General features: G+C 43.2%; 1 protein-coding gene across 1 annotated transcript in view; it reads left to right on the top strand.

Moving 5' to 3' along the window:
- Positions 1–14,267, top strand: part of LOC126088260 (spatacsin) — a 388,646-nt gene that overhangs the window by 54,536 nt on the left and 319,843 nt on the right. The window contains exons 6-7 of the mRNA XM_049906389.1: positions 13,064–13,182; positions 13,293–13,633. Of these exons, the coding sequence (XP_049762346.1) occupies positions 13,064–13,182; positions 13,293–13,633 (460 nt within the window). The remainder of the gene's footprint in view (positions 1–13,063; positions 13,183–13,292; positions 13,634–14,267) is intronic.

Below are 14,267 nucleotides of genomic sequence, written 5' to 3'. Positions count from 1 at the left end.
GTGCATGTATCATGCACTATAATGTAAATGGTTTAAATTCTGGATACTCAAGTGACAAAAACTCTAAAACAGATAACCAGCTATGTTTTGTCACAGTTTAAAAATGTTGAAGCATTATGTTTAAATGAACACACTTTTCTTTTTGAGCCATAAAAATCATAAATAGCATTTGCAACTTCAAAGTAGCTACCAGCTTTGGGGGGAAAATGAATCACAAGGAAGCTAATGCATAGTTATTCATTATGATTTAGATTACCATGTAAGATGTGAGTTTTAACTATTTAAATGAAGAGTGTATTTTTGGGGGTTGCTGTGTTAAGAGACCTAAATATCAGTACAATCTTGATTTATAGAATCTCAGGAGATGTGACATCTCAGCCTTTCCTACTTAAATTTCAGAGTTTGTTAGAACACCCTAGTAAAAAAGAAAGAAAAAAAATGCTGTTGATTTCATCAGTGCGTTGAGTGAAAACTGTGAGGCATCAAATTTCATTGCCTTAGTGCAAAAAATGCAGTTTCAAATTAAAATTTTCAGAATGTACCAGAGAAAATGCTCAGTCAGCTATATGTATTTTTAATGAATTATGTGTCTGAAGGTAAAATAAAAGTACAGATTTGGTTTGGATTTAGGAATTTCAGATCATTCGGGATTCAGCTGCTCGAAGAAATTAAGGAAGTCAATCTAAAATGGCTCTTTAATCAAGAACACTTCATTATATTTATGTAAAGCTGAATTCAACAGAAGTGCTGCTGTAATAACACTGTTCACGTTACGTCGCACTTCACTTAGCGTAGACCGGGACTGTGTCCTAGGCATGCCCGATGTTGACTGACTGCGCTCTGCCTGTCCTGCCGGAGTTGTTGTTGTTGTTACGCCGGCAGAGGGCGCGTCCGAATTCTCGCGTGCCCTCTGGTGGACGGGACTCTACTTGCGGCAACTACTGTCCATGACGCGCCGTGCCAATGTGCGCCTCCCGCGATCTTTCTGGTGGCTACTACACTCCTCCTCCTTCGGGGGGTGAAGCCACAGTGATCCACTGCGTCGAAAGGTGGAGCGTCGGGCAGGAGCGATGACCTCCACGTCCATGGGAAGGCCGGAGTCGAGGGAATCTGCCAACCCTCGAGCCGGAACCTTCGAATATGGCTGGAAATGACCCACACGAAGAGGCCCCCGTCGTCCCACAACCGGAGCCCGGGACAGAACGGGCGACAAGCTGTCGAACTCCGGATCCTGTTCCACCCCAGGAGGGGCAAGACCCAGTGGCGGGGACGAAGGGGAAGGGACGACCACAGGGGAACTAGCCCCCTGCGAAACCGAGCCGGCTAGGGGGGCCAGCTCTCGCTGGGGCAGCTCGAATGACGGCGATGCCGGTGCTGGAGCCACTGGAGGCTGCCAAGGCTGAGAACCATCACAGTGCGGCAGAGTCACAGCGGGGAGAGGAGGTAACGTCCCCTGTGAAACCAATACAGGTGCCGGCAATGGGGAAGCCGGTGTCCGAGAGGGCGGAGGGTGGGTGCCCGAACGTGGACGTAGCTGATTTTGGTGACGACGTACCACCCGGTCCCCCACCTGCAAGGTATAGAGCCGGCGGCCATGTCGGTGCAGGACCACCGCCGGTATCCAACGTGGATTGCGACCAAACCCACGGGCCCAGACTGACATACCCAGTGGAAAGCCAGGTACTCCGTTTTGGGAAGACTGGCGAGGACCAGGCTGGAGGAGGTGCAGCAGAGTCCTAGGTTGATGCCCATGGAGGAGCTCTGCGGGGCTGCGGTCTCCCATTGGTGTGGTCCGGTATGCCGTCAAGAAAAACGTCAATGCTTCCTCTGCAGGAAATTCGTGCACATACTTTTTCATCTGCGTCTTAAAGGTGCGCACCATGCGCTCAGCTTCCCCATTCGATTGTGGATGGAAGGGGGGAGAGCAAACGTGCCGAATACCGAAGCGCCTACAAAAATCCTGGAAGGTCTGCGAAAGAAACTGCGGTCCATTGTCCGAGACCAGGGTGATTGGCAGACCTTCCACAGAAAAGATTTTTGCTAGTGCCTGGATTGCAACGTCTGAAGTGGTTGAGGAGCAGCGAACCACATATGGGAATCGGGAATAAGCATCAATGACAATGAGCCAAAAGCCATTGAGAAACGGCCCCGCAAAATCGATGTGAACACGTTCCCACGCCTGGGTTGCCGGCGGCCATGAAGAGAACGCTGCCCTGGGAGATGCTTGTTGGCTCGCACACTGGGAACAGGCAGCCACCAAGTGCTCAATTTCTCTGTCAATACCGGGCCAGTACACATGTCTGCGAGCCAAGGTTTTAGTACGGGAAACACCCCAGTGCCCCGCATGTAATAACTTGAGGACCTCCCGTCGTAAACTTGCAGGAACAACCACGCGAGGAGCTGTATCATCGGTAGCCAGAAGGAGAACTCCTTCCAAGACCGAGAGACGGTCTCTTAGAAGAAAATAATTACGAAGAGGGTCCGAGGCCCGGCCCGGAGGGCGGGACGACCACCCCTGCTGAATGAGGCGAACTACTTGCCGGAGAACCGGGTCAGCCGCTGTTTCCCTGGCGACTCGAGAACTAGTGATTGGGAAGCCATCAACCGCCTGGCGGGACGCCACATCCAAATGAAAACACATAATCTCCTCTCGATCAAATGTAGGGTCCGGGCCCACCGGAAGACGGGAAAGAGCGTCGGCGTTGGCATGCTGGCCTGTAGGGCGAAAACGAATGTCATAATGGTACTTAGAGAGGAACAAGGCCCAGCGCTGTAGTCTGTGGGCCGCCCTATCCGGAATCTGAGAGGCGGGGCCAAATAACGATATTAACGGCTTATGGTCAGTGATTAACTGAAACTTCGTGCCATACAAGAAAGGGTGAAACTTGGTAACAGCGTAGACAATGGCCAAAGCCTCTTTTTCCACCTGGGAGTAATGGGCCTGCGCGGGACTAAGCGTTTTCGACGCAAACGCCAGTGGTTGCTCGGAACCATCTGCGTTGCGATGGGCCAGGACCGCCCCCACCCCATACTGTGAAGCATCCGTAGCCAGGACTAACGGCTTATGGGGATCAAAAGTAGCCAAACAAGGGGCTGACGTGAGGAGGCCCTTCAACGAGGTGAACGCTCGCTCGCATGCCGGCGACCAATCAAAAGGAACACCCTTGTGCAGAAGGCAGTACAGGGGGTGGGCTATAGTGGAAGCCCTGGGAATGAACCGGTGGTAATAGGCTATCTTGCCTAAAAAAGCTTGTAACTCCTTCAGCGATGTGGGCCGAGGAAGGTTGACGATACCTTGGACCAAACTTCCTAGTGGCTGGATGCCATGTCGAGAGATGGTGTAGCCCACATACTCAATGGACGGTTGGAAGAAGGTTGACTTCTGCAGGTTGCAACGCAAGCCCACAGACCTGAATTTGAGAAAGAGGGTGCGAAGGTTGTGCAAGTGGTCCGTCGTGCTGCGGCCCGTGACAATTATGTCATCCAGGTAATTAATACAATGAGGGATTGTCGACGTGACATGCTCAAGATAACGCTGGAATATCGCCGGGGCACTGGATATTCCAAAAGCCAACCGCTGGTATTGGTAAAGGCCAAACAGGGTGTTGACGACTGCCAGCCGTTTGGAGTCCTCATCAAGTGGTATCTGATGATAAGCCTCTGACAGATCGATTTTCGAAAAATAGTGGCCTCCTGTCACGGCGGAGAACAATTCATCAGCACGAGGCAAAGGATAGGTGTCCACCACCAATTGGGAATTAATGGTGGCCTTAAAATCGCCACAAAGACGTAATTTTCCAGAGGGCTTCTTGACAATAACGAGGGGCGAAGCCCACTCACTGGAAGAAATGGGAAGAACGACCCCTAGGGCTGTCAGCCGGTCTAGCTCTTCCTTTACCTGAGGGCGGAGAGCCAAGGGGATCTGCCTCGCGCGTAGAAAACGCGGGCGAGCCGACGCCTTCAACGTTAAGTGAGCTTCAAAATCTGAAACACGCCCCAGGCCCCCCTCAAAAATGTCTGGAAAGTCTGAGATCAAAGATTCTAATGAGTGATAGGGAACGTCTTCGGAGACCAACTGTATGGTGTCAGCGATAGAAAAACCGAAAGCTTGAAAGGCATCCAGGCCAAAAAGGTTAGCGGAGCTCGCATCACTGACAACAATAAAAGTAATAGGCCGAGTGACTGATTTGTAAGTCACGTCGGTAGTGAATTGACCCAGTAGGGGAATGAACTGTTTACCATAACCGCGTAGACGCCGGTAAACTGGCGCCAACGGGGGCGATCCAAGGTCGGAATACGTTTGTGCATTCAACAACGAAACTGCCGCCCCCGTATCTACTTGCAGTTGTAACCGGCGCGACCGAACTGACACCTCGATAAAGAGTTTGCGTGCCGATGCGTCGGGAGCCTGGCCCGATGAAACTTCCTGAATGTCAACGTCCATGTCCTCTGTACTTGCTTCCTTCGATTCCTTTGAGGCTGAGCGGCAAACTTTAACAATGTGACCGTTTTTATGACATTTGCGACAAACGGCCCAACGCTGGGGGCACTTTGACCGATCGTGATGTATATAGCACGACGCACAGGACGGCAACAGGGGCCGGCGGCCGGAATCTGTTTACGCGCCGCGCGGAAGTGGCCGTAACGGCCGGATTGTACCGCTCGCACGTCGTCCACCCCGGACACAGTGGACGCGGCCGCGCCGCCCTGAACCTCCGCGACGTCGCACCACGCTTCCAGCTGTTGACCTGCTGCGTGAGAGACTTCATACGATTGAGCAATGGACAGGACTTCTTCGAGGGAAGGGTCTTCTAACTGCAGGGCCCGTTGCCGGACCTCCCTATCAGGGGCCGAACGAACAATGACGTCGCGTACCATAACATGGGCATACGACTCCCGCGACTGCTCCGTGACAAAATGACACTTGCGACTAAGACCGTGCAGGGTTGCGGCCCACGCCCGGTAAGACTGATGGGGCTGTTTCTTGCATTGATAGAACTCGACCCTAGCCGCCACAACATGCGTGCGGCGGCGATAATATGAAGACGGCAACGAACACAATGCGTCAAAAGACAAGGACGAGGGTTCCTGCAACGGCGCCAGCTGCCGCAAAACTTGATACAGCGAGGGAGATATCCAAGACAAGAAGAGAGCACGACATACCTCCGCATCGGCAACATGAAACGCCTGGAAATGCTGCCGTAGGCGATGTTCATATGCGTCCCAATCCTCTGCCGTCTCGTCATACGGGGGAAAGGGAGGAGGGAACGGCGCCGGAGCAGACGGCGGTGAGAGCAACGCCGGAAGCACTTGTTTCATGGTGGCCATGAGCTCCGTCTGCTGCGCAACCAAAACCCGCACCAAATCCTCCATGCCGTGGAGAAACTGCGAAACCGGAACAACGACGCAACACGCGAAAGAACGACCCTACTCGTCGCCAATTGTGTAATAACACTGTTCACGTTACGTCGCACTTCACTTAGCATAGACCGGGACTGTGTCCTAGGCATGCCCGATGTTGACTGACTGCGCTCTGCCTGTCCTGCCGGAGTTGTTGTTGTTGTTACGCCGGCAGAGGTCGCGTCCGAATTCTCGCGTGCCCTCTGGTGGACGGGACTCTACTTGCGGCAACTACTGTCCATGACGCGCCGTGCCAATGTGCGCCTCCCGCGATCTTTCTGGTGGCTACTACAGCTGCAAATTTTGAAGCGTTTGTAAGCGGTTCTCTTTCTCTTTCTTTTTTAATTATTTATTTATTTTTGAAATGTTTTAATTAAAAGCATTAAGAAAATTAAAATGGATCACTAAAGATATAAGGATCTCTAGTGCTAAGAAGAGACATCTATGTACGGAATAGAAATATTGACTATTGAATATATTAGATGACATAAAATTATATAATAAGTTCTCAAGGTAGCAAAGCAATTGACAAATTCATTAATTTTAAGACAAGAGAATAACTCAAAGACAATGTGTCAATTGTGGCATCAGAATTAGGTATTAAAGCAGGGACGCACAGACCATGGTCTGACAGCCCCATGTGGCCTGCCATTCATCCGAAAGCACCTCACTGTTCATTCTTATAACTGAATTTAATGTCTTGATTCTCTCCCAGAAAGGAGAAGGTGGGTCATTGTAGAATTTAGTTCTTTTAAGAATACATTGTTGTCGCTATACTTTTTAAATAAAGTGAATATTTGTGAAACAAGTAATTTGAACTCATTATGCGTATGGTTTCCTATTTTTTTTGTTTTTGTCTGAGGCTCTTATATAGTCACATGGATGGATTCGCAGCCCATGGTATTAGCAAATCTGTACACCCCTTATTAGAGCCTCTAGTCACAAATTTTGTAAAATGAAGTGTGAAGAGATTGAATTTAGTTTAAATTTTGGAATACTTTAGTGAGCTCTTTATTAATATGGTGAAATGAGATACCAGTGTTGAGGATTATGTGAATAAAATATGTCCCTTTGAACTAGACCATAAGTCTGAGTGCCTTATAAAATTTAAATCAGTTTCAGCAATAGATGTACAAATATAGATTAACACTGAAAAAGTAAACTTCTGAATTTCTGCATAAAATAGTAGGATACCCACTATCTATAATAATAATAAACCAGTCTTATGAACATGGTTGTTCCCTAGAGATGCTAAACTACACAGAAGTAAAACTGCTCAAGAGAGGACATGTGAAATTATCATTCCATCTCCCCTCTTCCAGTGGTGTCGAAAATGTTGGAAAGAGATGCTGCATCCAGACTCAAAATTGTTTTGAGAAATATGAGATTATTTTTAAAAACCAATTTAGCTTCCAACTTGGAAAAAGCACTGTAGACACAAGTAACAAGTTTGTTGAAAAGATTATCACCTCGTTAGACAATAAGAATGAAGTCATAGGAATATTTTGTGACTCACAAAAGCCTTTGACTCAGTAAATCGCTCTTGGTTTATCTATAATCTTGACAGGTATGGGATCAAGGTTACTCCATATGTATGCAATAGAAAACAAAGAGGATTCTCTCTTCAAATGCAGCAAATTATTCTTTCAAATGGAAAGCAGTAATGCAACGTGTCTCTGGAGATTCTATTCTTGGACCTCTTTTGCTTTTGGTCTACGTTACTGATTTACTCATTGGTTTAAATGCCCCATTAATTTTATTTGCAGTTAATACATTGTATTAATTGAAGACCACAATTCAGAAAACATCCCTGTCTGCTTCTTAAATGCAATAAATCATCTAGAAACATGGTGTCAGCTCAATGGATTAATCCTGAACATTCTAAAAACCCACATGATCCAGTCCAGAGAAAACAGTCAGTATCACAGGATATTAAACTATATCATAAAAATCAATATCAAGAAGAAATGGATTCAGTGAAATTTTTAAGATCAAACTTAGTTAAGAATTTGTAGTGGAATAAACATGTTGAACATCTAGTAAACAAATTTTGTAGATTTGCAAGTGCAGTGCAAATATTAGCTAGTGCCACTGATATGGACTCAAGAAAAACTGTATGCCATAGTTCCTTCCAATCAGTTATAAGCTACAATACTGATTTATGGGGAAATTCAAGCAACATATTGTACACACTGAAACTGCAGAAAAGAATAATTAGAATTGTGTGCTATACATATGAGGTAATTATGTCACTCACTATAACATAAAATCTGCAGTTATTAACAGCGCCCTCCCTACATAGCTATGACTTTATCAGTAACAATTTAGAATTATTCAAGATAAACTGTTTTTATCATTCATATAATATAAGAAATAAAGATAATTTTATACTCCCTATTCATCATTTGCACTTGTGTGTTTAGACTTCCCAATACACAGGAGTGAAAATTTACATCAAACTAAAAGGAAAGTCCATTTTGAGTATGAAGTTAGATTCACCGAAGAAAAGAAAAGAAAAAAAAGAAGAAAAAAGGAAAAAAAAACTTATATGATACTCTGCTTCAGTGATGCTACCACTCAGTTGAAGATTTCATGAAGGATGAACTGAATATTTGAGCAGGCCATAGTTTATCAATAATCTTGGAATGTAAATGTGGCTTAGTTTTCACAAAAAAGTTGCATTAGTATTAAAATGTTTGCTATGTCTTATTAACTGTAGTTTTATGTTGGTAAAATTCTATTACCCACTTTTTATGTATCCTGTACTCTAACCCAATGATCAGCATTTGTATGTTACAAGATGAATAAATCACAGTGCACAGATTCAGTCACTAAGACAGTTGTAGTGAGTCACCAATGTTTAATCACACAGAATTTTGACACTTTTCCCATTGTAGTGTCACTACCTGCTTTTAGTAGGATAATTTTGAAGGAGCTCCAGTGTAGCATTAAGTGCAGCTGCCGCTGGTTGGGAAGTACAGTGTGGCAATATCTGGGTCAGAATAATGTGTACACAAAAGAATGGTGATATGGGCTAGCCATACTTAGTGGAAAACTGCACCAGGACCAGACTCTTGTTATGAGTTAGGTGAATGGATGTGGGGTTTTAGTGTAACAAATGTGCCTCAGAGTCAAATAAATAATAGCAGATTCTGAGGTAGAGGCATTCAGAGTCCAGCATCACCACCATGATGCTAGGTCCCTGCCAGACAACAAGAGGGCCTGGGCACTGCCAGCTGCAGCCATGGATACGAGACCGGATCAGGTCAGCTGCCAGCAGCACTGAGCCTGTTTGTGGGACTTGGTGCCATGGTGCTGCTGTCCGCACCTTCTGCTGTCCAGTTCCTGCCAGAGGGCAGCAGGTCGTGCCCCATGCACATCAGTCTTCCTTCACCTGCATGATGGACATCACTGTGCCTGAGTCCTAAGTGCAGGCGTCCACTGCTGCAGGCCACTGTTACAGCACAACTTGGAGTGCTGCTGGTGCCATGGCAGTGATCTACTGTCATGTCATAAGCTATCACTCTGCCCAACATCAGCACTGCAGGGCGCTGACACTGTTCCCCCTCGCCAGTGCCAAAGTTGATGCCTGTAAGCCTTCACAGGCCTGGGTCACTGGAATGAGGCATGTCTGCCTCACATTGATTGCTGGACTGAGGCAAGTCTGTCTCACATTGCTAATTATGTAATGTTTATCTGAAGTTAATAAAAAATTCTTTTTTGTCATCAGTGTATCTACGGGGTCCCACTGGCCTGCAACCACACCACTTGCCCTACCAGCACCTTGCCAGTGGGTGATGATTAAACATAAGAATTAAGTATGGTAATGTGGGTAGCTAAGGAATGTTCTGTCCCTGAAGTTGTTATGGCTGAGTACACGAAAATGAGTAAGGTTGATGCAATGATGAAATTAGAAACACAATGTGTCACTGTTGGGGAAGCTGTACAACTGTTGGTTAACTATGCGGCACAGGTGAGGGCGTTGAAAACATCCATGAATAATAAACAAGTGGAGAATGATGAAGAGTTGGGCTTGTTGAAAACACAGTCTAGGAGTGGATCTAGGTGTGGTGAACCTTGTTGTTCCCTTTTCCTCCAGGTTGTGTGAGGATGTAGTGTCATGTGTACAGGATCTCATGTCATCGGCTGACATAGGTGGCTGGTTGCACAAACATTTGTTACAGATAGGTATATTGCACATGTCAGAAGAAGAAAAGTCATTCGTATGTTGTCCAGAGGCAGTGGACAAAGCAGTAACTTTTGAAAAAAATCGAGCAGGTATTGATACAGAGATACAGGACGCAAAATAGCACACAGTTTTTCTGTGAACAATTGAGTTTTATTTATAATAGGTATAATGAAGCCATTGAGGATTTTGTGGATAGAATTAGAAAGCTTAATGTACATACATACGAGTTAAAATGTATTGAGGAAATAAATAAGTTGGTACTACAGGAGGCCAAGAAAATGGCATTCTATGCTTTCCTGATGAGTGATTTGTCACCAGAGACGTCTAGGAGGGTGTCCACTGGTACCCTGTGTGCAGCAGTGAGTTTAGCATTGGAGTATGAGGAGATTGCTGTATAGCTAGGGGTAAGAGATCAGAGAAATGTATTTGTATCAAATATATGATGTATTAATTGTGGGTGTAAGGTGCATATGCATTTGAAATGCTGCCAGCTATGGAACAGTAGGGGTGGAATGAATTACCAGTGGTTTAATGAGAATAATAACAGGGGTAGTATGGATCAGCAGCAGTGGAATATGAGTAATGATGGAAGTGGTCTGAATAGTAATAAGCAGCTGTTAAACGTAAGGGGGAACTGTAGTCCCACCAAAAGGCTTTCCTAGTAAAAGTAAATGCAGTGAAAAATGAAAGCAGAGAGTGCCATAGTGGGTGCAATACAAGGTGTGTGAGAAAAGTAATGAGGCTGATTTCTTTATCTACCAAAGTTTTTATTTTTTTCAAACAACAGTATTATCCCTTCAAAACAGTTCCCTTCGGCGGCTGTACACAGGGGGAGTTGTCATTCCCAGTCTTGGTAGCAGCATGGAAAGGCTTCAGTTGATATTACCTTTAACATGTCAGTCAAATTATTCTGAATGTTCTCCAGAATCCCAAAATGACATTCTTTTGAGACTTGTTCAATTTTGGGACAAGAAAAAAGTCACAAGGTGTCAGGTCAGGTGAACAGAGTGACTGTGGAACAACAAGAAAGCCTTTCAAGGTCAAAAACTTGTTGTACAAGGCAGTCAGCATAATCCATGAACAGTGAAATTAAGGCTTAATTACACATGTAGCAACCTGCAGATTACTGTACCTCCACCACCACTACTGCGGTGCATATTGATACCCGCATACATTTGAGTAGCGCGTGATTTGGCTGCTCTGGGCCCCCAACAGAGGCTGCAGACTTCGGTCTGGCGCCTCTGTCATCTACAGCTGATAATAAGGGGTCGCTGGTGGCCAAATGCTTCTTATATAGCCTTGTACCAGCTCCGGCCAGCAGTCTTTTGTATGTTCTCTGAACTGTATTGTGCTTATTCTGTCATGCAGTGATTGTACTTATTCTGTTATGCAGTGACTTAATAAGTAGTAGGTTTCTTATGATCATGCCTTTTATTGTGTTTGGAGTTAGAACAGCATGATTGCATATTGAGTGGCACTGGGAAGTTGCTATGGGAGAGTGTGGAGCCTGACTTACCATTAGTTAAGTTGTGTATAGTCTAACCACTGGGAGGTAGTGATACATTAGATGTGGCTTGTTGTTTAGTGCAGCGAAGTATTGTTTGCATACATGAGAGGAACTGAGGTAAGGTAGTATCCATCAATGTGGATAATTTTAGTGCTGAGGAGGTTAAATTGTTAAAGGAGGATATTGGTGGCGACTTTAGAAACTCTGGAGGATGAGGTTTGCTGCACAGAAGGCGTAGGCTGTAAGAGATCACAGGATACTTCAAAGATTGCATTTCAGATAAGGTGAAACCCTGTAAACAACAGACCTGACACTTGTTCAAGCTGCTACAGAGCTATACCTTCATAATTACAGTTCATATGCAGTAACCTGTTTATTTTGAATTTGTAAGAGTGGCCTGCTGTGTTTCCATTCTTGATGTATGTCAGAATAAAAATAAATAAATAAATAAAATGCTGGTACATTGAGTACTTTTGACTTTAGCAGCAACCAGATACTATTTAGTTTGGAAATACTTTTTTTAATAAGTATAAGTTTAGAGTTACAGTTATTCATCTTCTTTCCTTTTTCTGCATCAGACTGTATTTCTTTTAAACATGTGCCTTATTTAATAGGCAATTAGCTAATTTAATTCATTTGGAAATTGTCAACCACCCCATTGGGAAAAAAAATTATTTGTTGCAGCAAAATATAAAATGCTACAATTTGATTGTATTGCTCACAAACAAATCAGAAGTACCAAGATACATGCCATAGTTAGTTACGTTACACAAAACTTATGTTATAAACATCCACATGCCATGATCCACATAATGATACTCAGTAGATCAACATTATAACACGCCGCTCATGCTGCACTGTAATGCATATATCCAGGGGTGTGCCACTTTCTGTGGGAATACACCTCCCATATAAATAAATATCTTCCATTTTTCCCTTCTGTAGTTGACTGTCAGAAAATCTATCTTTTTAATAATGACATTTCTTTCTATAACCCAGTCAAGTGATTTACATTTTGTTAAAAGTATAATGTATGCAATATCTGTCTTTGCATTACAATGATAGGCTCTTGATTTAATGCCCCTGATGCAGAGATAATTGAATAACATTTTCCAGCAATTTATAATTGATTTTCTGTGCTTCACATTGATCAACATAGTTAATGAATAATGCGTCACAACTGACATTTGCTTATACAAACTTGTACATTTTCAGCACACACACTCAAGCTCGTGTATATTGGTATCCTTGCAAAAGCTTGCATGAGTAAAAATCGATCAAGCTTCAAGCAACTTTAACAGTCCAAATTCTTTCTCAAATTACTGTACAGCATTGCACAGAGTGGTTCATCACATGTTCTTATCAAGGTTTCAGAAGTATGTGTGGCCATCTTTAGGGGCAACATGAAGTTAGAAGATATAGGAACAACCGGTCTGTGCAACAACACTCAGTGTAATTTACTTTAAAGAAAAGAAATAAGAGTACTGTACCATATTCCAGTCAAATACCATATTTTAACAGATCCAAAGTCCAATATCTAGAACAAAAAGTGTAACACATACTTGAGTCTGATCATTCAACCAGCACTCATAATACATTACATTAGAAAAAAATAGCATAACACACATGATATGGTCAACATGTTAAAATCAAGTGGCATGAATATCTACCAGCTCCAATATGCAGGAAAATGGTTTTGTATGGGGCATTCATCTTCATGTCTGTCTTGAATATATGATTGTTGAGTGTCTCAGTATCTCATTGTATTTATGTTTCTTATTTGACACCTGGTATTATGCACAATAGTTTACAGTTTTCATTTCTTATTTACTTGGCACAGGTGCTGTTTAGGTGTAATTAGTATAAACAAAAAACCTGTCACAAAGTGCGGTTTCAGAAAAGACATCATATTCAAACAACAAACATTACTTTGTATCATTTACTAATTCATTCTTTTTCTTTCATAGCGATGATTCGGTATCACTGAATGTTCCTCAGGTTACAAGAAAGGATAAAATTTTCTCGTATAAAACAACATGGAAGACTTACCTTAATTCACTGGCAATGAAAGAAAGTAATTCACAAGGTATGTTTGTGTGTGCCTATCCAAAAGTTTCCAGGTGACAATGACATGTTGTATCAAATGCAATTCTGAATAACACCCATCTTTTTTTATTTTTTGTTTCAAAATTTCAGAGACTGCGAATATGGCATCATGTTTATCTACAAAGCAGAGGACAAATGTATGTGCAGTAAAACTGGTGAACCTATGTAATACGTATCAGAACTCATATATTAAGTCTTTCTACCTTAGTGATGGTGGACTTAGAGTATGGTTAATGGATTCTGAGTCATATCTAGGTGGTATGTTCAGGATATATGACAGCACTTCTGGTGTTTGTATCGCTGAAGTTGAGGTTCCTGATGATGCAGTTGTGGTAGCTGGAGGCTTTATGGACCACATCGATGCCATTCTATCTACAAACAAGTTATCAATGTTCCTTGGAAACATTTCACGGGATGCTTTCATAAATAAGGTGTGTATTTTAGTAAGTTTTCAGAATCTAATGGCTATTATTTAATTTAAATTACAATGCTCTGTATTTAGTTACAAATTATTATTCATGACATCTCATATTTGAGCTCTCGATCTACAGTGTGTTCAGATAGATGCAGCTAGACAGTGTTTATTTATTCCAGATTGACAGTACAAATGTTTTGCCTGTGTTATTATCCTAAAAACTGAACTGCTGTAATAAAACAAGTGATTATTACTTTGATTTTTATGAATTTCCTTTTATTTCATATACAATCACATTTTATGATAGAATCATAATAGGTTTTGGCCTACAATGACCATCTTTAGATGCTACTGATGGTGGGTGGCATTTTGTGTAGCAAAATGTACAATATATGCATTCACAAACAAAGCAGTGCATGTATTTTGCATTGTGTTCACCAAATGCCAACCGTGACTAATAGTATATGAAAGTGGCTAGTGTCAGCTGAGACCAGTTATGATTCTGTCGTAAAATGTGATTGTACTTGAAACAAAAGGTAATTCACAGTAGTTCAATCATTGTTCTTCTTCAACAGAATGTCTTTTTTCCCAAAGACGTTCATTTTTCATGATGTAATGTCCATTTCACAAACTTTTAGACACACTGCATG

Source organism: Schistocerca cancellata, chromosome 6 (genome assembly GCF_023864275.1).
Source record: "Schistocerca cancellata isolate TAMUIC-IGC-003103 chromosome 6, iqSchCanc2.1, whole genome shotgun sequence".
Taxonomy (NCBI): domain Eukaryota; kingdom Metazoa; phylum Arthropoda; class Insecta; order Orthoptera; family Acrididae; genus Schistocerca; species Schistocerca cancellata.
This window is presented reverse-complemented; position numbering and strand designations above follow the sequence as displayed.